This window comes from Nomascus leucogenys, chromosome 14 (genome assembly GCF_006542625.1).
Source record: "Nomascus leucogenys isolate Asia chromosome 14, Asia_NLE_v1, whole genome shotgun sequence".
NCBI lineage: Eukaryota > Metazoa > Chordata > Mammalia > Primates > Hylobatidae > Nomascus > Nomascus leucogenys.
The window spans coordinates 5,333,023-5,360,373 of NC_044394.1; the positions used below are offsets into that span (position 1 = coordinate 5,333,023).

Genomic DNA, 27,351 nt, shown 5'->3' on the forward strand with positions numbered 1-27,351 from the left:
CATAGGGGCAATTTTTTTATGGATTTGCCAGTAATGTCTTAGATCTAGCACCAAAAGCATAAGCAAAAAAATAAACAAAATAGATAAATGTAACTTTATTAAAATTAATAACTTTTGTGCTTCAAAAGAAACCATAAAGAAAGTGACAAGACAATACACAGAATGGGAGAGAACTTCTGCAAATCATATATCTGATAAGGGGCATTCCTGTTGCTATAACAAAATACTGAAGAGCAGGTAATTTATATAAGTAATAGAAATCTATTTCTCATTGTTCTGGAGGCTGGGACATTCAATATCAAGGCACTAGCAAATCTAGGGGCTGGTGAGAGCTGCTCTGTGCTTCCAAAATGTGCCTTGTTGTTAGGTCCTCACATGATGGAAGGGATGAAAGGGCCAAAGGGATGAATAGCTCTCTTGAACCTCTTTCATGAGGTCATTAATCTCATTCATGAGGATTCTACTCTCATAACTTAATCATCCCTAAAGGCCCTACCTCTTAATACTATAACATTGGTGATGAGACTTTGACATATGAGTTTTGAGGAAACACATTCAGGCTACAGCAGGGCTTGTATCTAAAATATGTAAAGAAATGATACAACAAGAGACAAAAACTTAATTAAAAAATGGAAAATAATCTGAATAGACATTTCTCCAAAGAAGATATACAAATGGCCAATAAGTGCATACAATATGTTCAACATCATTAGCAATCAGGGATATGCAAATTAAAACTGCAGTGAGATGCCACTTCACACCCATTAGGATGGCTATAATGAAAAACATGAATAATAACAAGTGTTGGCAAGGATATGAAGAAGTTGGAGTTCTCATACACTGCTAAAAGGAATGTTAAGCAGTGCAGCCACTTTGGAAAATACAAGGCAGTTTTTTAAAATGTTAAACACAGAGGTTTAATGTTCAAAAGGTTAACATTTGACTTTGAAATTCTACTCCTAAGTATAGATACAGAAGAAATAAAAACATAGGTCAACACACAAACTTGTACGTAAATGTCCATAGGAGCATTTTTCATAATAGGCAAATAATGGAAATAGTCCAAATTTCCAATGACTGAATAAAATGTAGTATATCTGCACAATGAAATATTATTTGGCAATGAAGTACTGATACATGGTACAGCATGGAGGAACTTTGAAAACATTATGTCAAATGAAAGAAGTCGTTCACAAAGGATCATGTAGCATTTCATGTACGTGCAATGTTCAGAAAGGCAAATCCACACAAAGAGTAAATTAGTGGTTGCTTGGGATTAAGAAGAAATGGGAAGTGGTGCTAATGGATATGGAGCTTCTTTTGGGGGTGATAAAATCTTCTAAAACTTAGTGTAATAATGGTTGCACAACTCTGTTATTTACTAAAAACCATTAAATTGTACACATAAATTGGTTCATTGCATAGCATGTGAATTACATCTCAATAAAGATGTCATAAAAACCAACGATACAAATAGCTGTTGTTAATTTAGCACTTTCTAAATGCTAGTTACTGTGCTACACTATATAATCTTACCTAAGTCTCATAATAAATATGCCAGGAAACTTAGTTTTATTTACAAAGGGAAAACATGAGTTCAGAGATAAGGAAATTGCCCAAGGTCACAAAACTAGTAATTACCATACTAGTTAGGATTTTAACTCATTTTTGTCTCATTTTGAGTTTCAGGGTCTTACAAAAGGACATTAGATGGATCTTGTGAGCCTCCTCGTGTACAAGGCTGGCATGTTCACAATAGTGACCAACACAAAACAGTAGAAATTAGTGAAATCTCTGCCTCTGACTTTCTCACCCTAGAACTGGGGTGAGGTGTTGGCTCCCAGGCACTGTGGATATGGGGTGGCAAGGAATCTATCCTCAGTTAACTGTGCTCTCCTGCCTTCTAAGGACATATTTGTTTTAGAGGTTCCCTTAATTCCTTAATTCTCCCTCAGATATGTCACAGCTGTCATTCTGGAGGTGAGACTCTTGACCCTCCACCCCCAGCACCTGATTTTACAGATTATGTCTTGTGTTTGAAACTGAGTCCTGTTACTGTTGGCTCTGCCTGCTTCCTAGTTCTAAGAAACAAAACGTGAGAAGGAAGGTGTTAAGCCCACAAGACAAAGACGTCAAATAGTTCTCACCAAGGAACATTTGGATGAGTTTTGGGAAAATGACTGTGAAGCAGATGGATTACATTTTCTGTTTGGGCTCAGTAATTAGGGGGACCCAAGCCAAATGTGCTGGGATTTTGTCAAATTCCAAATGTTGGAACACATTTCAGGATGTTTGACTGAGTTTGGCAGAATCAGTACCTTGACTGTGGTCTCTTCTTGGACAAAAGATGACCGAAGAGCCTACAATAATCCAAATCTGAAAGAAGCCACAGGCACCCTTTTGTGGGAAATGGCACAGTGGTACCCTTTGTCAGTTGGAATATTTCAGTGGGGGGATTAACTATGCATATGGTTATTCTTGCAGGGTTTTTGAGAAAGAAGATAAAAATCAACTCACACAACACAATTTAAGAACATATTCTTTCATTCTATTCCTTGTGATCCAGAGGCTAGAAGTAGAATTGCATCCTTCCATGACTATACAAACCCCTTATTCTGTGCATCCTGAAGTATCCCCAGGAATTTTTGTGGCTGTACTCACTATTATCCTTTGCTCTTTCCATTTGATTCTTTAGAATCAGAGCAGAACCAAGCGGGAAGCTCAGAATCAGAGAGATCTCATCAAGTTTTCGGCAAACCCAAACACTCTGCAATGGATTGAGTGGAAGGAAGAGGAAGGACATGATAAAGACATGAGAAAAGAAGCTGAGTCTTTGTTGAAACACTGAAATGGTTGCAGGTATCATTTCTTATCTCATTGGTTTTTCTCATAAGCCCTGAATTAATTCATTTATTCACAATATTTACCATGTGTTCACTATCATCTACGTACTGGGAAGATAGCAGTGAATAAAATGGACAAAATTACCTGCCCTCTTGGAGCACGCATTCTAATGAATAAAATGCCATTGTCACTTGGAGGATATGATTATCAAAACTTTTAGAGGTCAGTTGCTTAGTTGGTCAAAGAGCAGTAGAATTTACATTTTTCTCCTATAAGTAGCTACAATGCTTTGTCTGAAGTTTTACCCTAGTATTACAAATATTTATTCTATTTTGCTGATAAATTTAAAAATGGCCTTCACTGTCTTCCAGATGGGATATGTTGCTTACCATTGACAGAATATTCTGCACCCAAAGTTAAAATTTCTAAGAAGAAAACACAACTAAGTTCATCCTTTAAAACATTTTTTTCAAATGACTAAAAAGTAGTGATTGGGAAGTGCTGATATTAAAATGGCGGCAAAGCTTCCACCTCAGAGCTCTCTTTTCTTCTCCCTGTCTTCTCATCATCAGATCTTTTTTTATTCACTGAAGAAGCAAAATTTGAAAGTAAATATATAAATTAGAAACTGGCAAGAGAAGTAAACAGCAGTCTTGGGTTTTCACTTCAAGGCAAAACGATGGCTCCTAGTGTCCCCTTCTGCAGTCAATCTTGTATATCAATTCCCTGTGATAGGAAACATTATTTTCAGTGGATTGAAGTCCAGGCAATTGTCAAGAGAGCTCCTATGTGGCAGCTGTTTTGGACATGTCCAGAGGCACAACTTTTTCAATGCTGCATCAGCCCCAGCCTGGTTTTCACTGCTTCTGTATCCCTAGCTGGTCACAGCTAGCTCTGCTGATGCTCCACATCTGCAGGCACAGCTCCACCTGAGCTATACCTGATGGAGATGAATAGTGCTGCATGACTCCCTATTGCACATTGGTTTCACGTTAAGTCTACTGTCTAGACTTGAGACTTAATGGCCCCAGATGTCTGAGGGACTCCCACACTCCTTGCTGCCAATTAGATCTCATATCTACTGGTGGTATTCATGACCATAGGGGACTAAGTTTGGGTGGTAGCTCCCTTCTTTTACCTTCTCCCCCTATATTCACTCAGTCCATAGAATAGAACTGCAACCTTGATGTCCTCTTTTTAATCCAACCAATCAACTTGTCTAATGCACTAATCCCAATTCTGGAGATCCTAGTTTCAGTGACCCGGTTACTGACCTGGGTCTTCTTGCTTACAAAGACCTCCGAGGGTATACCCACCTGCCTGTTAAACTGGCTAATTTCCACCAATCTAAGTGTAGGTGCCAATTACTAGATACAACTTGTTGGTACAGCCATTTCTAAAATGAGGATGGAAACAGGTACAGCCCCAAAGACAGTAGGCATGACCTGACCTCCTGCACCCTTAGAGTTATTCCTTGTTCCATCTCAGTGCATGTCTCAAATTAATTAGTGCATGTCTCAAATTAATTCCTGCTCCATTTTACAGCTTGCCTGATAATACTATAGGTAACAACGCAAAGTATCTAATGTCAAAGTCTCAAACAATGATAAACTGTAATTGGAACTACTTCATGGTGGGAGAGAAGCTTTTGTTATCAACATTTACTAGGCCTGCTGGACCTTCAGTAGGTCACTCGGTCCCTGAACACAGAGATAAGTGGACCTGGGTTTCATATTTAGTCTCCTTGCAGAACAAATTTAGCCTTGGAGAAGACCAAGGCTTTGGGCCCAGGAATGGCCTGGAAGTTCTCTGGGACTAATTCAAAGCCTCACCAAACTCCCTCTTGGAACATCTTAGGATCCATAGCCCCAGATTCCTTGGTACACCCAGAGCATGATATAGACTTTGTAGCACTGCCAGTCCTTTTTAATGTTTCAATCTTTATCTTTCATCTTTATTCTAATGGTTCCTTGAGAAAAAACAGCATTGAGTATACAAATGAATTTGGGAGTAACAGAGAGGGATCTGGGAGAAAAAATAAAAGTGAAGTTCGAATAAACTTGTTTGGGGAACTAAATGGCTCTTACGTTAACAAGAGTGGGCTCATCCCCACCAGGTGCACAAATTTTTTTAATGTCTTTTCTTATTTAAGAAAAAAGGTAATTTGTCCAAATTCATGACCCTTTGTCCAATATGGAGGGTATTAGATACTTGATCTTTTCTTCTATGTCGAGGGCATGGCTGAAGTCTTTTAATCAGAGCTCCGAGAGTCCAGTGAGAAGTTTGTTGTTCGTAGCTTGAGACATTCTTTTCCCTTTAAAATTTTGTGAGTCTCTAAGTCAACTTCAAAATAAGGACTGAGAAAAACTCAAGGCTATCTCAGTTTTGTGTTGAGTGAATGCTTGCTTGAAATAGAGAAACAAAAGAAAAACAAAGGTAAAATGGTTTGATCATTCACCAAATTAAGCGTTAGATGTTACTGCCATCTAGCGATGATTTAACACCTGGCTGCCAGGGGAAGGTAGAGTCATCTTTTTGCTACATCGGCATCGCCTTAGGGCCTATCATAGACTTGCAGGTTTGGGAACAAAGGTGACATCTGGGTAAACTTCCAAATTACCAGAGGGTGGTACTATGGTGACAAGGTCCCACAACTGTGAGAAAAATGCATGTCTTCGTATTAAATCCTAAGCCTCTCTGCCCATAATATTTCTTTAAAAAAATCTTCCTTGCAACAATGAAAACAGGTTTCTCTTAACTCCATGACTCCAGGATCCTTAATGCATATTTAAACATTCACAGGCAAGTTATATGCCACCTCTCCATTGCATCTGCCTCCAAACCCTGTCTCAACACATCACTTAACAGAGCTCCAATCCCATTCCTCCTCATTCGGACTGCGCTAATTCCAATTCTATTCCTCCTCGTTCTCACTGCACTCATGTGGTCACTGGAGGTGGGGAAGAGGAAGAAGGAAAGAAGATGATACTGTGCTTACCTTGAGTAGATGCTTTACAATCATGGTTGCCCTCACTATCATCCCAGAAAGTGGCATCATTCCAGTGTGAAAGATGAGAAAATCAAGGATCAGAAAAATTAGGTGATTGGCCAGAGATCACACAGTTAAGTGTAAGTAGCAGAGCTGGAATTTGAACCCAGCGTACCTAGCCTCATCATCTGAGGAGTTGTTTTGTGGCTTGGTAAGCACAGTGATATGATGTTGGAGAGGAACACAGAATGTGGAACAGTGGGAAATATTCTCTGCTCATCAAAGAGCAGAGTTCAAGAACATCCTCAAATGGCCTCCTCTGGAGCAGGTACAGAAAAACTGGGAAGGTACAGGAGTACTTGAGTGTAAAGGCTTAGCAGGTTTTGGAGGCACAAGCAAATCCGTATCTAGAGCAGGGTTGCCAGAAACTGATGGTGACTCTAGGGTGCTAATTTCATCCCCTTCCCTCATCTGAAGAAATGCCACGCTTCATGAGGGTATCCATCTCTGAAGGATTAAAAAGATAAGCAAAAAAAAAAAAAAAAAAAATGTGATCCGAGCTAAGCCTGGCGCCAGCAGTCCCCTTGGGTATATGGAGGAAAGAATACTGAAGTTGGTGAAAAGGATATAGATTGGGAATTCTGTTGCCTTGGGATTTGGGCTACAGCCATAAAGCTAAAGACAAGAGGCAAAGCGTATTTAGTTTTCTTCATTGTCATCAAACAACCTTCCCAGATGCCTTTGCAGTTAGATGGCTCATGAAATCTTAGCCAAGTTCAGGCCAATGCAAATGATGTAAGCCTCTCTAGGTTTGGGCTCTGAGACATCCTATGTGATCCTTCACATCCTCTTTCTTCTTTCACCTGAGGGCTACATGTGGAGTATTCATAGCGTAATTCTGAATCCAATTTGGAGCCTTGAAAAATTACTTGGCGCAAACATTCTTCTCTCTCCAACACACACCAGCCCCTCATTGGACTGGGTTGTGAGTAAGAAAAAAGCCACTAAGATTTTTTGTTTGTTGTTTATTATAGCATTTCATGTAATTTAACCTGATTAATATACAACAACAGATACAAAAGATACCTACCGTGGTAAACAGCCAAAACAAAAAAAAAATGGCCAGAATTCTCTATTGCTCCTTGTATCCAAGCTCTTTGCAATTTGACTTTGCACTTTGTCTCAGTAAGGAGGAAAAGTCTATTTCCCTGCACCTTGAGTCTGAGCTAACCTGTGACTTCTTTCATGCAAGTAGTAGCCATGTGCCACTAGGAGTCTAGGTCTCCAGAGGCTTTGCATGCTTCTGCCACTCATTTAGAATCCTGCTCAGCCCCAGTGAAAACAAGCCTTGAGCTGCTGGACAAGGAGGGGCATGAGGTCAAGACACCCCAGCCAACCACCAGCCAATGACATCCTAGTTCAATGTTCAGCCAGCCTCCTGCCACCCACGGCTGACCACAGAAGCATGAGTAAGCTCAGCTAAATTCAGTTAAGCCTGGCCCACGGAAACAAGAATGCCCAGCTGACGGCATGGTGTGTTTTAATACTTATTATTTAAGCTACTGGATTTTGGGGAAGCTTGTTATACAGCATTAGCTGAAACACCTAGATTTTAAAAAGATCTACTGCTCATATCCCAGCAGGACTTACTAAGAGGCTAGCAATACTTGTTTTGCTGTTATCAACCTACCACAGTCTCCAAAATTGGAACATTCCCCATTAGAGGAGACATCACTGGGATCAGGGATTAGAGGGGTTATAGCAGCCCATGTTCCTGATAAGAACTTACTCCATTCTGCCTCGCTGGGAAAAGATCACAGGTGTTTTCTTTTTTCAGTGAAAGTCCAGGCTAATTAGGGGAAGTGCTGAGAAAACCACCTGTAGAAATCGGTGGGAGTCGATTCCAAGAGGACCTGCAGGAATTGGGGCTTAGCTTATCCCTCCCTGGCGAGAAGCTTATTAGGATGCAGGTCCTGTAAAACCACTGTTACTCCCAGCAAAGTAAGCATGATGGAGTAGTTTTCGATAGAGCTGAATTTTATGCTATTTGTGTTCAAGGGTGTATATTAATATAGTGCCTGGTGCTGCTTCTCACTTGGAGAATTTTGAAGGCAGGAAACTTTCTAGGGGCACTCTGGTGGGAAGCAAAGGAACAGAAAATTGGTACACTAAACTCTTCTATAATTAATTGGAGAAGCAAGGAGCTGTAAGTTTTCCTACGTGAGAACGGAATAGATAGTTGGATTGGAACATTTTGGCAGAAGAGTGTCTGTATTAGACTCCTAGGGCTGCTGTAACAAAGTACTACAAATTGGGGGGCTTAAAACAACAACAGTGTGTTCTCTCACAGTTTTGGGGGCTCGACATTTGAAACCAAGGTGTCAGCAGGGCTGTATTCCCACTGAATCCTTTAGCAGAGGACCCTTGCCTGCCTCTTCCAGTTTCTGCCTGCACAAACGTTCCCGGCTTGTGGCAGCATCACTCCAAACTCTGCCTTCATCTTCATATGGCTGTCTTCCCTCTGTTCTGTGCTTTCACGTGGCATTCTCTTCTCTTTGTATGTCTATTTCCAAATTTCCTCTTTTTATGACACCAGTCATTGGATTAGGACCCACTCTAATGACCTCATCTTAACTTGATGACATCTAGAAAAACTCTGTTTCCAGGTGAAGTCACATTCACAGGTATGGAGATTAGGACTTCAATGTGTCTGTGTGGGGGAGGGTGGGAAGCAATTTCACCCAAAACAGCGCCCAAAAGGGCTGGCTTCTGGGTGAGGGAGCCCAGTAGTAAGAGCTGTAGGCAATAGCAGAAGATGGGGGAGGGGGCAAGATGAGAGCATGCAGCAGTGCCGGGCCTTCTGAAAAGTGGGCACGAATCACTTTAAGGAAACCGATATTTGGACTTCTGCTTCCCAGTGGGCATAACAGCCAAGGGAGGGCCGGATATGGCCCCAGTCAAGAAAAAGAGCTTCTTGCTCCTTTCCCTCAAGTCTTCTTCCCAGTCCCCCCTACATGTTGAAAATGGAAGAGATGCAGAAGGATGAAGTGTCCCAGGAACAAAGGAGCAGACACCTGTGATAATCATCACTAAAGACCAGAGCCATGGGGAAAGCTAGCACCGGAGAGAGAAGAGGAGACAGTGGGGCTGAGTTCAAGATGAGACTGATAGTTAAGCCAGACTTTGTGAAACCTGAGTGGATATACAGGTTGAGATTTGCCCAAGATATGATCAAGAGGTGCAGAAAGGAGCTTCAAAGGCCAATATGTGAAAAAAAAAAAAAAAAAAAAAAGACATACTTACACTTCACCTAGTGAATCAGTTTGGTAGAAGAGTTATAGGTGTTAAAGTCTAAACCGTGTGATTTTTTATTTTTTATTTTTTTTAGGTGGAGCCTCGTTGTGTCACCCAGGCTGGAGTGCAATCGTGCGATCTCGGCTCACTGCAACCTCTGCCTCCCCAGTTCGAGCAATTCTGTCTCAGCTTCTTGAGTAGCAGGTGAGACAGATTTTTGTATTTTTAGTAGAGATGGGGTTTAAACTCCTGACCTCAGGCTGATCTCAAACTCCTCACCTCAGGCGATCCACCTGCCTTGGCCTCCTGAAGTGCTGGGATTATAAGCTTGAGCCACTGTTCCCGGCATAAACTGTGTGATCTTGACCAATCTTTTACCACCTCTGAGCCTCAGCTGCCTCATCTATACAGTTTGGATAATAATTTAAATACACACACACACACACACACGCACACCCTCTACAAGCTTGTAAAAGAACTTGCTATGTTTGAGGTGCTGTTGTCACTGAGAACAGAATCCACAGATGGTGGCTTGTGTTTCCACATTTGGTTATAGGTATCAGACAATGCATTCAGCTTTTCTGAGCTTCAGCTTTCTCATCTATAAAAAGGGGCCATGATTCATGGGGCAAATGGAAAGATGAAATGAGATGTGAAATTGCTTTTTTATTTTGCAAATTGTTTTATACTTGTAAAGCATTTCAGGCATGTCTCCTAATGTCTGTGTTTTTATGATACCAAATAGCGGTAGCACGTTGAATTAAATGTAAGAATTTATATTGCTTGAATTCTGTTGATGAGAATTTGTAATGAGCAATCAACCTTGTATAATATAAACCCCCTGGAAAGCTTTAAAAATACTAATGTCTGGGTTCTGCCCCCAGAGATCTCCACTTAATCAGTCTGGGCTAAAAAACCTGGGCATCAGGGAGATTTTTCCAAGCTCCCAGGAGATCTGACTGTGCTGCGGGGTAGGGGGAGGTGGTTTGAAAACCATAGAGTAGAAAGTTCTGCTGCTGTGGCTGAATGATTGATTGCCACATTGTTATCTGTTTTGTGTTTCTGTTTACCTCTGACAATTTTTAACTGCACTGCAAGTTTTGTTGATGGACTAGGAACATGTTGATTTGGGTGTGATTTTCTGGCTAGTCAGTGATTTTTTTTTCTTTTAGCTTTGTCAGTTTTTGTCAGTTTTGATCAACTACTTTATCATTTTCTGCTTGCTACATGAGAAGTGTACCTGTCACCTTAAAAATGAAAATTGATTGGTAAAATTCCAAATTCTGACAGGAAAAATAACATCGTTTTTGTGAATCTGAAAGATGGTTTCCTTTCCACCACTGGAACAACTGCTTTTATTTCTTAATAATCTGAGGTATCTTAGGACTGCAATTACATTGTAGAAAAACACGTGACATTAATAAAGCAGAATAATTAAAACAGTGCAAAACAAACACATTTGTAAGTGCTGAGCAGAGAAATACACAGAAAAATTAATCTTTTTAGTTGAGGGGTTAGGGGAGATGGAGGTTGCCATGATGAAATCAGATTTCTGGGAGAAGGCTTAGACATGCCTAGGAGCACGTGAACTGGTGCAAGGCCGGCTGCTGTGAGGCAGCAGTATAATAGTCCTGCAGGAGAAAAATTAGATTTCAGAGGGGTGGCTGTAAACATGAGGTCAAAACTGATACAGAGGCAGATTTGTTCCGAACAGAAAACCCTCTTGCCAGCTGTCGGCGCCTTCTCTTCCTGCCAGGTTTGCAGGGCGGGGGCAGCAGGCTTCTTCCCTTTTGCCCAAATAGGAGAAGAGCCCATTCAATCGATTATGGGCTGTCCAAAGTGGGCTGAGACCAACAGGTTTTCTTCTTCTCCTCCCACTTTCCCTCCAAAAGCAGCAAGGGTGAAACACCAGGTTTAAAAAGCGACTCGGTAGCTGACAGTTCTTGTAATACTCCCAGTCTCAGCTGCTCTCCTAACTCCAGGGTATAATTATCCTTGTACTTAATTAGAGGTTCAGGAGAGCTTATTAGCTTGCTCTGTTGTTGCATAATTCAGGAGTTCAGTTCAAGCTTCCTTAAAAGTGAAGCAAAGGCACTTTGTGGTGCAAGAAGCAAGGCTGGACAACTGAGCAGGGTCACCTGGCTCCATGCCTTCCCTGTTCTGCTGCTAATTCACTGGGGTAGCATCAGCCAAGTGGCCAACCTCGTTGGGCATCAGCTTTCTTCCTTGCCAATGAGGAGACAGACCTGGGTTAGTATTTGTGAAAAGGTGTTCCCTGAAACACTTGCTTTTCAAGAGCCTTCTTTAAAAAAAATGGTTTTGTGTCCTTAAATAACTTCAGAAAATGTTGTGTACCAGGCATGCCTGTGTATACAATAGATTGTCTCACTCAACATCTGTTCCAACATCAAGTATGCTACCTAAACCCTGTATTTCCCAAACTCCTTTGCACTAGAGTTCCAGATATGATTAGGCTACCAGTCAGATGTATTTGCATAAGACATGAATTTGAAACTGGGGTAAGTAGGCAGGGAGACATTTGTTTAACTGTCATGGAATGGTTCCTGTGGCAGTTTCCGGATCGTAACTGAGTTCCCTCAGCAAGCCAGTACTCTGCTGTGATTCTGAAAATTATTCCTGCAGGCCCAGCATGGAGCTTGCACTGCCAGTGTTCCAACAATTTTATAAGCTCTCAATTCCTTGTGTCAAATCCCTTGCTAATTAAAATAAGAGTGGTTTTATTATCTGCAGCTGAATTTGACTGATGCACAGCCTCTTAGGTATTGACAGTACCTATAAACCTGTTAAATGTTCTAAAATTTCTGGCAGTAAAGAAACCTATTTTACCTGGCGTGTTTCAAACTTACTGACTTTAACTGTAAACCAGGGGTCTATATCTTATATTGACTCTTCCTATACCTTTCAGAGAACAGTATACACTTTTGTTTTCTCATTGTCTTAGGGTAAAGAGGAGGCAAAGTCTACAGCCTTTAGAAAGCTGCAAATTCTGATCACCTCTTTGCATCTAGCCTTCTTGATGTAGGCTATGCAACTAAGGGGTTGATGAAGAAAGATGTTCATGATACTTCTGCCTCTTATTTCCTTGTAAGGATTCATTCTCATAGACATTTTGATTCTCTAGGTCTGAGGAGAGGCCCTAGGATCTGAGTTATTAGCAAATACTCCAGGGGATTCCAGTATAGCTGATGCATGGTTGGTCCTCCTTAATAACTGCACAGGCCTCAGAATGAAATCATCAGCATTATGCTCACAGTTAGTTGTCTTCCTGGAAAAACCCTCCACCGCCCATGCAGAACTTCAGCCTGAGACCAGGTATCTCAGCAGTCCCTCCCTCTTCAGCAGCTGGCAGGGACACCTTGGTTACAAAAGGAATATTTTAACTGTTTTTAGTCAAACAGACTTTTTTTTTTTCTTTCTTTTTGAGATGGAGTCTTGCTCTGTAGCCGAGGCTGGAGTGCAGTGGCACGATCTCGGCTCACTGCAAGCTCCACCTCCCAGGTTTACGCCATTCTCCTGCCTCAGCCTCCTGAGTAGCTGGGACTACAGGCGCCTGCCACCACGCCCGGCTAATTTTTTGTATTTTTAGTAGAGACGGGGTTTCACCGTGTTAGCCAGGATGGTCTCGATCTTGTGACCTCATGATCCACCTGCCTCAGGCTCCCAAAGTGCTGGGATTATAGGTGTGAGCCACCACACCCAGCCAGTCAAACAGACATTTTGCCATCAAAACAGAAACACCTGGCCAGACATGGTGACTCACGCCTGTAATCCCAGCACTTTGGGAGGCCAAGGCAGGCAGATCTCGAGGTCAGGAGATCGAGACCATCCTGGCTAACACAGTGAAACCCCGTCTCCACTAACAAAAAATTAGCTGGGCGTGGTGGCGGACACCTGTACTCCCAGCTACTTGGGAGGCTGAGGCAAGAGAATGGCATGAACCCGGGAGGCAGAGCTTGCAGTGAGCCGAGATCGCACCACTGCACTCCAGCCTGGGCGACAGAACGAGACTCCGTCTCAAACAAACAAATAAACAACAACAACAACAAAAACAAGAACAGAAACACCCAAGCAAGCTTGGGTTTCTCTCTCTCCTTTCTGCACACCACAATAGCTCTGTCACTATGCTGTTGGAGGTATATTTTGAAAGCTCACTTTCAGGTGAGGATATGAGATCCTTGAGGGCAAACTCTGTGTCTCAATTATCTGTATTCCTTAGTACCTAGAATGTTGATTGCACAAAGTATCATGCTATTATGAATTTTACTATTTTAATGTCCAGATACATCCTTCTTCTAAAATGGCTACTGCCTTAGGACGTTTGAAGGGGGAAAAGAAGAAGAGAAATTTCTGCTCCAGGAAGGCTTGGAATGAAGAACACAGATAGCAAATTGTTCTTCTCTCCTTTCACCTCTACTCCCAGTTTTTAAAGTCTCTCACCTGCAAACTCATTGGTGGTGTTCCTTCTTTGCTTGCAGTTCTTACAAAGGCAAGAATGCCTGAATACTTGGTTGAAAGAGCATCGATGGCTTCAACCTGAGTGTGTTTTCCAAATTCATGCAATGTATTATGCCCCTAGGCCTTTGAGAGCTGCTGTGTGTAATCCCTAATGCTATGGCTTACGCATGTTTCTATCAAATTGTGTCTTGTCTGAGCCTTCTGGGCACAAGAGAATATTCCCTTGCTCAATATGCTTGATGGGCTAAAAAAATTTTGCTGGATATCAAATATTGCCTGTGTCCTGTCCAGGCCCTGGACATTGGAGTATGATTTCCAACACCCCATTTGTTTTGATCAGCACCCCAAGCTAAGTTGAGGGCTTTTGGGGCTCTAAATGGTTGCAAAAGCTTCAGCACGATTCAGTGTAAATGGCTTAAGAGTTTAAAGAGACCATCCTTCTCCTCTGGGGCAGTTTCCTCTTGGTTCAACTTTTGTCATATGTTCCCTGGGAACACTGCAAAGTACTGAATGCTTCACATTCACCGCCACTCTGTTCTTCAGAGGGGTGTGGACTGAGGTGGTTAGAGATGGTCTTTGAATGTGTTCACTTAGGAAATATCACTCAGGGGAGCTGCAGGAGCAATATTTGAGCAACATCATAGATGTGAGGGTATTAGAGCCAAGAGTGATCTAAGAGATAAAATAATTCAATTATTTTATTTGAGAGATAAGAAACCTGAGACCCAAAGACGTTCCACAGCTAGTATACATACAGAAGCAAAGTTCTCAGGCTTGGAATCCAGCATCTTTTCTGAATACAACAAGTAACCTCCAAAATTTATACTTTTGAAGGAACAACCTGCAAAGAAACTTAAATTGTGCCTTCTACATACTTTGTCTGAATTTCTCTAAAGGCTTTTCAAAAATGAACAATTTATCCACAGTGCTGGTCCAAACGAGGGAAGTATCCTCCCACACAAAGAAAAGTTTTTAAGTGCTCGCATGCACCGCCTGGCACAGTTTCCTCACCCAATGCCAGACTTCAAAATTAGTGGTTTTCAAAGTATGTTCCCTAGACCAACAGCATCAAATCACCCTGGGAATTGTCAGACAGGCAAACCCTTGTGTGCCGATCTACCAATTCATACATTCAGAGGCGGTCCTAGATCTCTGTGCAAGCCTTCTAGGTGACTCTCATGCATGTTCAAGTTTGAGAACCACTTATTAATTTTGAATTATCTTTGCACAATGTTATTTAGAAGCAATTGGAATATTCTCATCCCCCCCCAAAAGACCTTGCCTCCTGCCTTTTTTTTTTTTGCCATTCTTTAGTTTCGTATCTTTGGATTAAGACTTCTAGCTCTAGATTATCCTGGACTATAAAACATGTTGAGCCTTCAAATCCTCCACATATCAGTGTGTACAACCATATCAGAAACTTCTTTAACAGCAGATTTAGATAGAGTATATTTATAACTTATTTATGTCTGAAGACTGACTTACACAAATGTAGGTGAATTAGAATAATGAAAGAGGTGTATCTAACGGAACACAAACACAAGGAGGAAGCCCCTGAGTCTCAGGAGCTGACGGACACCAGAGCCTGAATGCCCACAGCACCCCTACTTTTCTCTTGTATCTACTCTGCTTTTGGAGTCAGTTTTATTCTCTCTGTTTTTAAAATTATTATTTTTTTTAATTTTAAGTTCTGGGGTACATGTGCAGGATGTGCAGGTTTGTTACATAGGTAGACATGTTCCACAGTGATTTGCTGCACCTATCAACTCATCCTAGGTAGTAAGCCCAGCATGCATTACCTATTTTTCCTGAAGCTCTCCCTCTCCCTGCCCTCCACCCCCAACAGGCCTCAGTGTATGTTGTTCCCCTTCCTGTGTCCACACTGGCTTTCTCTGCCTCTCAGTCCATATGAGAAAAAATGGCTACAGCCTGCAACTCCTAAGTGGAAAAGATCTAGCCACCAGGAAAGAGCCCACATGTCTTTCCCAGTCTCAATTCCAAGTTCCTAGAAGGGGGTTTTAGTTTAGGAAGGATCAGCTTTTCACCTGGGGTCCATCTCATGTGTGTGTGTATAGGAACGTGCCCTTTGGGAGCCCCATGCATGTAATGGTGTGGATGGTGTATGGGTAGAGTTTTCTGAAAATAGGGGAGGACTGGAAAGTTAACCTGATAGACAGACAGCTTGGATCCTGGATAAAAAAGTAATTAGAAAGAGTTCTATTGAATGGTGGAGGGGATGTGAAAAAGAGGAAGGGTGCAGAGGGATGCAAAATAATAAATTTCCCAGGTGGTAATTCTAAGGGTTTAGGCAAGTCAGTATTTGTAATAGGTTGAGTTGTGTCTTTCAAAAAGATATGTTGAAGTCCAGCCCCAGGCACCTCAGAATGTGACCTTATCTGGGAATGGGGTTATTGCAGATGTAATGAGTTAAGATAAGGTCATTCTAGAATAGGGCAGGCCCTAAATCCAATACGATCATGGCCTTATAAGAAGAGGGAAATTTGGACACAGATGCAGAGCCACAGAGGGAAGACAATCATGGGAAGTTGAAGGTGGAGCTTGGAGTGATGCTGCCACAAACTAAGTAGTCTGGGGCTGCCAGAAGCTTGAAGAGGCAAGGAAGGATCCTCCCTTAGAGACTTCGGAGGGAGCATGACCCACCAGCACCTCGATCTCAGATTTCCAGCCTCCAGAAGTGTGAGACAATAAATGCCTGCCATCCCAAGCCACCAGTTCATGGGACTTCATTATGGCAGCAAATACAGTATTCTTTAGCCCTTTCATGCATGTTGAACTGCTACCTGTCCCATGCTTCAAGCACCACAAAAGCCTAATCTCCTGCAGTCCTACTTTTCCTAGCTTGGTTCATGACAACCATTCACCTGTAGCTGAAAAATCTTCCTTCCTCATTTTCTGATTTCCACTTTGCCTCTGGCTCATTGACTTATTACCTCTTCTGGCCTCATCATTCTTTGGATTTTGATATCCTTTACTATTTGCTGTAGCCAGTTTCAAATTATTCCCATTGCAAGGGACAGAAACTTAAATATGGAGGATTTATTAGCTTAGAAGTATAAAATGCAGAGATAGTCTCACTTCAAGAAGAGTTGGTGATAAAAACTCAAACATTGTCACTAGGACAATGTTTCCTTTATCCCATGGGTTTGCTTTCCTTATCACTGTCCCAAACCTCCATCAGGCTCTCCTGTCTGGTACAAGGTGGCTACCTGAAGTGCCAGGCTGAGGTCTGATCAGCAGAGTGACTAGGAGGATGTCTTTCTCTTGATAGTCCCAATAGGAGTTGGGAGACCACAGACTGCCTACTTACCGGTAATGAAAACTGAGGGGACATACTATTTTAATTGATTCCAACTGGGTCATGTGTCCTGCTTTGGAGCTTTGGGCTGAAGTCAGCTAAATCTGAATCAAGTGTGCCCACAAAACACTTGCTGAATGCGAGATTGATATTGGGAAGGCAAAAATAAAAAGTATCTAGTGCATCTTCAACCTCAACTTAGATTCTTTCTTCTTCTGTGTTGCAATAGGCTAGCAAATACCTATTGTGGTATAACATGACCCAACCCTGTAGGTTCACTTAGTTTTTTCCCACTCTGCAGGAGAAGTAGGAGAATGAGTGCCTTATGAGTTCAACCAAGGTGTTTACTCATAAAAATTCAATCAAATGACATAATTAATATTTTCCAATTCCTAAAAAGTGACATAACCTAATGGATAGAATTTGATAAACTACGTACTTTTAGCCCAAAAACGTTTTCTAAAACCTTTGGCAACTGATACTACTTGTGTATACTAGAAACTAAAAAAGAGTGCTTTAGTCTACCATTATGTCTTTAATTATTTTTTCATTGAACATACCAAGTACCCCAAAGACAAGGTTGAGTCAGTGGACTTCTGTCTGCCTGTGAGGTCAAGGGTCATCTCTATCCTTGCCTCATCTATCTCTTTGAAGCACTTTCCTTCAATGGCCACCGAAGGCATATTCTTTGCAGAACTGGGAGACTTCCTGGGTTATCTTCAGCAAAACAGACTGCTACTCTTCACAGAAACAGCATTCTTCTCCTTAGAAGTTCTTCCCAGGCCTAGGGCTAAACTATCAAGTATGTTTTTGAATATATATTGGCTTCAACTCCATACCTTTGTCCTGCCATTGTTTCTTCCTGGGACACATTGAAGACAAAGATATAGCTTTATTGTCTTCTTCCATGAAATTTTCCTTGGTCACCTCCATGTGAAGACTGCATCAATAAGAAATAAATACATAGCCCTTGTTCTAGTAAGAGTGACTTATTATAAGCCAAAATTATACAAATAATTATGTAATTCCTGTTGTGATAGGTAGTGAAAAGGAGAGTGCTGGGGGACTGTACATCAAGGGGATCTAACCTAGTCAATGGTGGAGCAGGGAATAGAGAAGGTGTCCCTGAGACTGTGGTGTTTAAATAGAATCTTGGAGGAGTAGCAGGACTGTCTGGTGATGTGAAGGTCGTATGGTGGTATGATGGAGTTTGATCACAGATATGGTAGTTACAGGAAGGAGTTTGGCATATCTGAGAAATGAAAGGATGATGACATGGAGGCAACAATGAGTAGAAGGAAAGTGAGATGAGCTCATTCAAGGATAGAGGTGCAGCCAGTGATGAGGGAGAGTCTTGTGAGCCGCATGAAGAACTTTAGACATAATGCTGCAAGTAATGGGTGGTAATAACAAGATTTCAGACAATAGCAACCTAAATGGATTTGCATTGGTAAAGGCCATTCTGGCTTCCATGTGCATAATGGGTCGGGGAGAGACAAGAATGGGTGCACAAGACTCTTAGATTGTATTTGTGTGGTGTTGAATCATCACTGGGAAACTTCCTTTCTTCGGTACCTATATGGTACTTGCCTTTGGTAAATGTGCCTCTTAGAAGATTTGGATGCCCTTAAAACTCAGCATGTCTAAAACCTATCTTATCGTCTTTTTCAATGCCCTTTTGCCCCATAAAACTCCCAACCTGGGTCACATGTCTTGGCAAATAGCGCCAATTTTCATTTGGTTTTGTAATCCAGAATCCTCATATTTCTTCCTTTCTCTTTGTCTCCCTCACCACCTCTCACTCCAAATCCTTTACCAAAATTCTCTATTTAATCCCCTTTAATCCTCAAATCCATCGTATCTCTCCATGTCTGTAACCATCTTCTGACAGAGCCACCATCATCTCTCTTGCCCAGGGGACCACTGCTTCTTCATTCACTTCATTGTTCTCACTCTGCCAACTCCCCACCAGTCTGATCTTCACACCAGAGTGTTCTTTTCAAAATGCAGGCTGACTGCTGTGGCTCACACCTTTAATCTCAGCACTTCAGGAGGCCATAGCTGGGAGAATCGCTTGAGGCCAGGAGTTTGAGACCAGCCTGGGAAATATAGAAAGACCTAATCTCTACAAAAATAAAAAATAAAAAAATAGCAGGGCATGATAGTGTGAACTTTTAGTCCCAGCTACTTAGAGGCTGAGACAGGAGGATCTCTTGAGCCCAGGAGATTGAGGCTGCAGTGAGCTATGATTGCACGACTGCACTCCAGATTGAGTGACAGAACAAGACCCTGTCTCAAACAAAAGAGAACAAAAAAATGCAAATTTAATAATATTTCCCTCCTGTTTAACATCTTATAATAACTTTCTTTGCTCGTAAGCTTCAGACAGAATTCCTTAATACAGCCTGCAAGCCCTATTCAGTGCCTGGTCAATAACCACTCTCAGCCGCATTCATCTCTGCTCCAGCCACAGTGAAATCTGCCACAAAGGTTGTCCCTGCTGTCCCCTCTGCCCTATTCTCATCATTTTGTTAACACATATTCCTACATCTCATCTCAGTTAAAGGTTCACTTCCTCAGGAAGCCTCTTCTCTTCCCTGACCAGGTCAAATTCTCCTACTATAGCATCTCTTAGCTCCATGTTCGTGCTTGTTGCAGTTGCAATTTTGCATTTGTCTCAGTTAATTTCTCTTCCCTCACTAGATTGTAAGCTCCATGAGAGAAAACTTAGCACTGGTTTTTGCTCATCATTTTAGCCCAGAATCTCAAAGACCTTCCATGATATTTACTGAATGAAGAGTGACTGAATAAACACATATCAAATGGTACTTTTTATTGAATATCCAATGTGAACCAAGCATTTTATGTACATTATCCCAGACCTCACCACAATCTGGAAGACAACTTGGATTTATTTTTTAATTTTAAAGATAAAACTGAAGCTCAGAGAAGTGTACTTATTGGAGATTACAGAGCTCATAAATGAGCTATTTAACCTATCCAGTATTAAAAAGCTAGTCTATCTGTTTTTACGGGCTGTGCAGTTTCAACGATAGCATACAGAATGCTAAGGCTGGGAGGAAACTGGAAGGCATTTGATCTAATTCTGTCATTTTGCTAAGAAGGAAGCTGAGGCTCATGGTTAACAAAACCAAACCAAACCAAATCAAACAAAAACAAAACAAAACCAAACATACACATTCACATAGAACATCCATAAGAGAGCACAGATAGAATCTGTATCTCTTGACTTTGTTTTTTCTATTATCATACGTCATTTTAATCCTCTAGTAAAGAGTAACAGCAGTGACTTAACAGATTTTTTTTCATCGCTGCTGCTTCTTAACCCCTTTGAGCCTCAATTTCTTTTCGTATAAAAGGGGAGCAATAGTGATTTTGTAGAGATGAGGTATGCAAAGTCTCTGGCTGCAGCGAGCACTCAGCAATAAGTGCTCTTTATTGGGCCAGGATTCCAACTACTTTCATAAAAATAGCAGGAAAGTCAAATGGAAAGCTGACTTGATGGTAGAGGAGGCTTCTACCCACCAACTAATTCCATGTTTCTCAACCCTGCACTGAATGTTAAAATCACCTGGGGAACTTTTGAAAAATTATGATGTCTGGTCCCAACCCCATGGAGCCTGGTTTATACAGGGACAAGAAATCTATAGGTTTTTAAAGTTTCTCCAGGGAATTCTAATGACCACCCAGGGTGGAAAAGCATGGACCTAACTGGGGTGCAAGACCAGTGTCCTCACAGGAAATCAAAGGTTTGGTGGTAAACAACCACTGAAGCACCTTTTCAAGGTGAGATCCATTGGAATATATATTCCTGTCCTTAAACTCAATTCCATTTAAAGTGATGGATATCTTTTTATTTTTTCAAAGAAAAAAAAAACAACAGATTTTTTAAAATTTTGCACCACCCACCATTGCCAAAAGTGGCCATCCAGTGATCATAGCTGAATTGTTCTTGTATCGAGGAATTCTAGAAAACTTCAGGGCATAGAGTCTGCTGGGGCAGGGTGAGAGTAGAAATCCATGACTGGACTAGTAAACAAAACCAATTTTCTTGTTGCTGGCTTTCTGGCTACTTAATGTAAAGCCATAATCATTTCCATAGCAACACACTCATCACATACAACATGAATATGTAGATTCCACAGAGGGAAGATGGAATAAACTGTATCTTTGTACAATTTACTTGAAAAAGAAAAATAAAGCTTGTATAATTCCAATCCACAGTTGCATAAACAGGATTTTACATCCATGTAGATAATTATTCCAAATTCATCTATAACCACCAGAAATGAATGATGTGCTCACTAAGGCCATAGAAAAATACCCTATACGGTAGTGCACATCCATGATTTTGTTTTCCATGGTTTTGGTTGCCCATGGTAACTACAATCCAAAAATATTAAGATATTGAGAGAGAGAGAGAGAGTTCAAGAGTGAGAGTGCAAGCACACATTCACATAACCTTCATTATGGCATATTGTTATAATTGTTTTATTTTATCATTAGTTATTAATGTTGACCTCTTACCATGCCTAATTTATAAGTTAAACCTTATAATAGGTACACATGTATAGAAAAAGAAACAAGAGTACAAGGTTCAGAATTCCAAATCTGAAAATCCGAAATCTGAAATGCTCTAAAATTTGAAACTGAGTGTCAACATGATATACATTGGAGCATTTTGGATTCTGGATTTTTGGATTTGGGATGCTCAAGCAGTGCAAATATTCCAAAATCCAAAAAAGTCTGAAATTCTAAACACTTCTGGTCCCAGGTGTTCTGGATAAGGGATACTCAACCTGTATATATAGGGTTCAACGCTATCTGCAGTTTCAGGCATTCACTGGGGGTCCTTGAAACATATCTCCCACGAACAAGGTGGGGACTACTGTAATTGATACATATGTGTACGTGTGTTTGCAAAAGACAGAGATAGAAACAGAAAAAGATAAAGAGACACAGAAAGACTTGAAATCATAGTACATGGATATTTTTAGAGAGAAATCCATGTCATTAGTAGCCTCCTTTCAGAATTAAAGCTCTAAGTACTCTCATTATTGAAGCACTTGAGGCATTGGTACTAGATGGGCTTGCGGCTTGGAGATTGCGCTATAGGCTGTGGATCATTCAGGGAAAGAAGAAGAGTAGTATTGTGGTTGTGGAACTTCCACAGAAGAGAGGTTGTGGGTAGCCATCTGGTGAGAAGGGCGCAGTAGAGTTGGGTGAGCACGGAGGTGTCTCAGAATATTTGAATTGAAGTCGTACTATGGCTTTTATGCAGATTATATTTTTACTGAGTTTGACTTGGAAATGGAGATGTGATAAAACTTTCTTGAGTCACAACTTTGGTATTGCCACTGAGAAGAGCTCTCCAGTTTTCTCCTTTACCTCTTTAATGCCAAGGTCTGTGGTTTCGAAGCTTCTCTAGGATCTGTAATTCTGGATCTCAGGTGAATATTCCAAGTGAGGAGCGGGCCATCATACCTTGGGTGAGATCAAAATAATGAGCACAGGGACTATCCTGGATTTCCTGGAAGAATCTCAATTCCAATCAGTCCTCTGTGATTCCACAAGAAATTTGTAGATTGGGTATGCAAATTACTCGTACAGAAATCATTGTGTGTAGAGGTATGACATGGTGATTCTCATTCTGGCTGACTCTGTTTTAATGTTCTCTCTCCTTATACCTTTTCCTATACTCCGATATAAACACAAAACTATCTCTATCTACCTACCTATCTACCTACCTACCTACCTACCTACCTACCTACCTACCTATCTCTTCACCTCTATTTACCAATCTAGCTAATTCTCCTTATTGAAATATAGATGTGAGTATGTGTGTATATAGAAAAAATACATAAGTACACCTCCCATATTCAGAAAACATTTACTGAATATATATTATGCACAAGGTACTCTCATATACTCTTAAAATACTTCAATGAATAAAAAAAGAAAAAGTCTTTGTCCTTGTGAACTTTACATTTTTGGGGTTGAGGGAAGCAACAGGCAATAAACAATAACTATAATAAACAAGTTGCAATAAGAGATACACAAAAATTAGTGTGGGGCAAATGAAATGGGGCATGGGGGCAGGTTGCAATTTTAAATAAGGGGGTTGGGAAATTCTACAGTGAAGGTACACTTGAATAAGTACAGGCGTATATTATCCAGGACTGGCTCTTGAACTTCAGAGCAAATGGGAACTGTTTGGTTTAAGTTATGTGTTTTTTCCATTGCCTTATTTTCATTGAGATGTTGGAAGTCCCAGGAAATTGTGTATTGTTATATCAGTTCTTGAACGGGCACAAATTTGACTGAGGAAATCCAGATCCTAAGTTAATCAGAAAGAGACTGCAAAGAGCCAGGCTTTAGTTTAAAAAGTGAAGAACCAGACTGGAGAGATCAAGACCAGATCTTGATGACAGGTTGGCGTCAGCTTGGAGGCGTGAAAAAATTGGACAATTTATGGTCAGCCAGTCAGGTTGCATCATAATTCCTAGTCTGCACAAGAACTCAAGGGAAAGAACAAATAAGTTTTCCGGTTCTATTTTCAGTTTATTTGCTCTCTGTTTTATGGATTTCAGACTCTTCAAAGATACTCTTTAGTGGCTTTGTTTCCAAATGAAAACCAGAAAAATGATACTGGAATTTCATAGAGGCAGCAGTGGATGGAAGAGGGCTCCTCCTGTCTGTAACCCTGGGAATATTGTTTTTGATTGTAGACCAACTAACTGCAAAGAGAGAAGACACATAAATAAGACAAACCCTGGAAAGCACATGTGGTGTGACGGTGTCCTGCCGAAGCCGAGAAGACACAAATAAAATGGAATTATTTACTGTTTGTAAGAGAGTGTTCTAAACCCAAGACACTGATTCATAGATGTTATCATGGCCCTGTAAACACATTAGAAATCAAGTACAGGTTATGTTACATGCACCCAGTTCATCTTACAATGGTAAAGTCCAGAAATTGTCAACAGTCTAAAAAAATTCTAACTACTCTCATATTAATGATGTGTAATAATGTATAATATTGATAATATTTTATATTGTAATATATCTTATATTATCTTATTTCTTCTAGTCTTGATCTTGTTTGTTTTCAGGTCTTAGCCATGAGAGCATTTAAAATGTTTTCCGATTATATTTAAGGATGATTGCGCTGCATGAAATCCTTCAGGGGCCTCACACTTCTTTTAGGATAAGATTCAAATGGCTTATGAAGGACTAGGAAGTCTTTTTGACCTGCCCCCCTCCCCATCTACCTCTCCAGACTTATCCTGTGCCACTGTCCCACAGGCATCCTTCCTGCTGCCAGAACAACTTTATGCAGTTCCACGAATAAACCGTAGTGTTCCATGCAGCAGTGTCTTTGCTCGTGATAGTTCCTTTGTCTAGAACATTCTTCCTGCCCTCACCACCAGACTGGATTTATCTCTTCCTCCGCATAGTTCTTCTAACCTTTCTTTCTCAGTCAGACTGAATTGGGATCTGAGTCCCATAAGACCCCAGGCAAACCTCTCGCATGGCTCTTACCAGATTGAAATGTTAACAGTTGCTCTTTTTGTTTCTTATGCCAAAGACTAAGAATTTCTTGAGAGTAAAATTGAAATGATCTCTTACCCCAGCTTCTAGAATAGAGTAATAGTTCTTAGTATATATATAGTGGCTCAATGTATATGTGTGTATATGAAATTAAATTGAAGGACTGAAGGTCTCAAATATTGCAATATCCACAAGGTAACGAATCTGGGAACTTTCTGGCAATCATTACACTAATGTCAGTGACAGAGATGGAGCTCAGTAAGTTATAACTATTATTTTAAGAAGCAATTTTCCAAGGTCAGCGGTTCACCATGAGAGCCTACTGACTTTCTCCCTAACCCACAGGAGACAGATTTGAGAGAGGAAGCGATAAATGGCTTTTCAATTCCATTTACTTCCACAGTTTTTAAACGTTACATCCCTACTGTCTTCATATAAACTCCAACCAGCATAGACATCGTACTATAAACGGAACTGATCACCTTGTAACATGGCAGAATAGTTTGTCTTTGATCTAAGATAGACCAGCTAACACCTCTGTCTGTGCAAGGCCATTTTGTGTGCAAATTAGAAAGCAGGTGGAATCTGTGTAATTATAGGACACACATCTGGACCTGGCTCCTCTCTCTATGCCTGCATTCCATTTGCCCAGGCTCTGGGTCCCCAGCACTGTGTCCTGCCCCCATTGCCACACTACTGCTTGTCCAAACCTTCCCATCTTGAGGCTCTTTTCAGTGCTTCTGATTTGCCAATCTATTGAACTAATTCCTGTTAGGCTGCCAGTGCCATAGATTCATAGAAGCTTAGAGTTTTAACCCTTGAGGTCTAATGCAGGACCTTCATTTCACAGAGAAATAGAAGATCTGGAGAAGGGGAGGTAACCAGCCCAAATTCATACAGCGGACAGGCAGAATTATCATCTGGGTTCTCCCTGACATTCCAGTACAGACTCACCGACCTAGACTGTAATCCCTGCTCAGCCATTTACTGATATCATTATGGAAAACTTGCTGAAACTCTCGAAGTCTCTGTTCTTGTCCTCTGTAAAATCCAGAAAATGGTAACTGCCACCTCACAGGGTTGTTATAAAGGTTAAATAACAATATATAGACCGGGCGCGGTGGCTCACGCCTAAAATTCCAGCACTTTGGTAGACCCAGGCGGGTGATCACCTCAGGTCAGGAGTTGGAGACCAGCCTGACCAACATGGTGAAACCCTGTCTCTACTAGATACAAAAAATTAGCTGGGCGTGGTGGCGCATACCTGTAATCCCAGCTACTCGGGAGGCTGAGGCAGGAGAATCCCTTGAACCCAGGAGGCGGAGGAACCTGGGTTCCTCCTCTTGGTTGCAGTGAGCCAAGAATGCGCCATTGCACTCCAGCCTGGGCACTCCAGCCTGGGCAACAAGACCAAAACTCCATCAAAAAAAAAAAAAAAAAAAAAAAAAGACATCTATCACGGATTTAGCACAGCTTCTGACGTGCACTAAACACTTAATAAATGCTGAACAACTTGGAGCAGGATCTTAGAGGAGATGCTTTAGAGCAGGGTTCCCTGTTAGCCTTCAGCTCAGCCAGTAGGTGTTTATTTTGACCACTTCCAGTAATGCACTTTGCTCATAGGTCTTTCAAGATAAACGGAACGTCCCTAATAATTAATGTTTTGGTTATGCGCCCACTTGAGAAGAGATGCCACTTCAGCCTCTTCCGTCTCCGTGGTGCAGCCCGGCCCTAGCGTCTCTCCATCCCTGTCCCCCACGGGCTCCCAGGACGGCGTTCCCGGGCCCCTGCGTCTCTGCGGAGGGTTTCCGCGGGATGCTCAAGGGGGCAGTGTGGTCCTGCCGAAGAGGGCCGCCTCGCCTCGAGGAACGCCTTGGCCATTTTCACAGGAAAATGTTTACCCTGGAAATTAAATTATATTTGGGATTTTGGGTTTCCCCTCCCCCACCCCGCCGTGGGAGGTTTCGGAAAGTTACTGCGGTGCCCGGCGCAGTCAGAGGCCTGTCAGCATTTCAGCTCCGCGCGGCGAGCCCTGCGGCCTCCTTCAGCACCTGGGACCCCCGGGACCCCGGGCCTGTGAGGGCCGGGCCCCCCAGTGAGGCCCCTGGCTCCGCACCAGCCCAGCAACACCCCCTCCCCCCGTTCTCCCAACTTTAGCCACCTTCGGATCAACAGCTTAGGATGAATTTCAAACTTAAGTTGGATGGTTTGAGAGGGTTGGGGTGTGTGTGTGTGTGTGTGTGTGTGTGTGTACGTGTGTGTTGCCAAATATTTCTCAGAAAGTGCTCTTGAAATGCGCCCTGTGTATCCATGGATTCATGCATATTCATAGCCTACTCCTCTCTGTAGGTTCAAGTTTTTCGTTTCTGTCAAACGAGGCATTAAATAAATTCTAAGGTCTCTTGCAGCTCTGACATTCCAGAGTTCTAGATATATAAGAATAGAGAGGAATCTGTGAAAAAGCCTAACCCTGGGGAACTCCTTCCTTTCTCTGTGGCTTTACACAATGAAACCATCACCCAATGCCCGTGATAACTTAAAGATGAAAATTTCCTGTTCTCCAGATATCCTGCTCAATTCGCCCATCATGTACCATCAAATATAGATTCATTGCACTTTGTCCTGTTTCAGGGACAGGGGTGGCTTCTGCACATAAAGTGGTGAAGAAAACAGGTACAGTCCCTGCTCTAATGGGCCTTGAGGATTCGTGGGGATATCGATGCTACATCAATAATCACACATAGAGGGGGTGAAATTACAAATGGAGGTGAGTGCTGTGCAGGAAAAGTAAAGGGTAAGATAAAGTGTAAAGAGGACCGAATTTAGCATTAGGGGTCAGGGAAAGGGGAAATGATTTTCT

At 41.6% G+C, this 27,351-nt stretch overlaps 1 protein-coding gene across 3 annotated transcripts in view; it reads left to right on the forward strand.

Annotated features, from left to right (window-relative positions):
- PCTP (phosphatidylcholine transfer protein) overlaps positions 1-27,351 on the forward strand; it is a 101,245-nt gene that overhangs the window by 67,762 nt on the left and 6,132 nt on the right. For 2 of the 3 annotated variants that reach the window (XM_012503284.2, XM_030827702.1), the window contains exons 6-7: positions 2,696-2,859; positions 9,222-9,259. In XM_012503284.2, the coding sequence (XP_012358738.2) occupies positions 2,696-2,848 (153 nt within the window). In that variant the 3' untranslated portion in view covers positions 2,849-2,859; positions 9,222-9,259. Of the gene's footprint in view, positions 1-2,695; positions 2,860-9,221; positions 9,260-27,351 lie in introns of those variants that run through there. The other variant, XM_030827699.1, reaches the window with a different exon arrangement.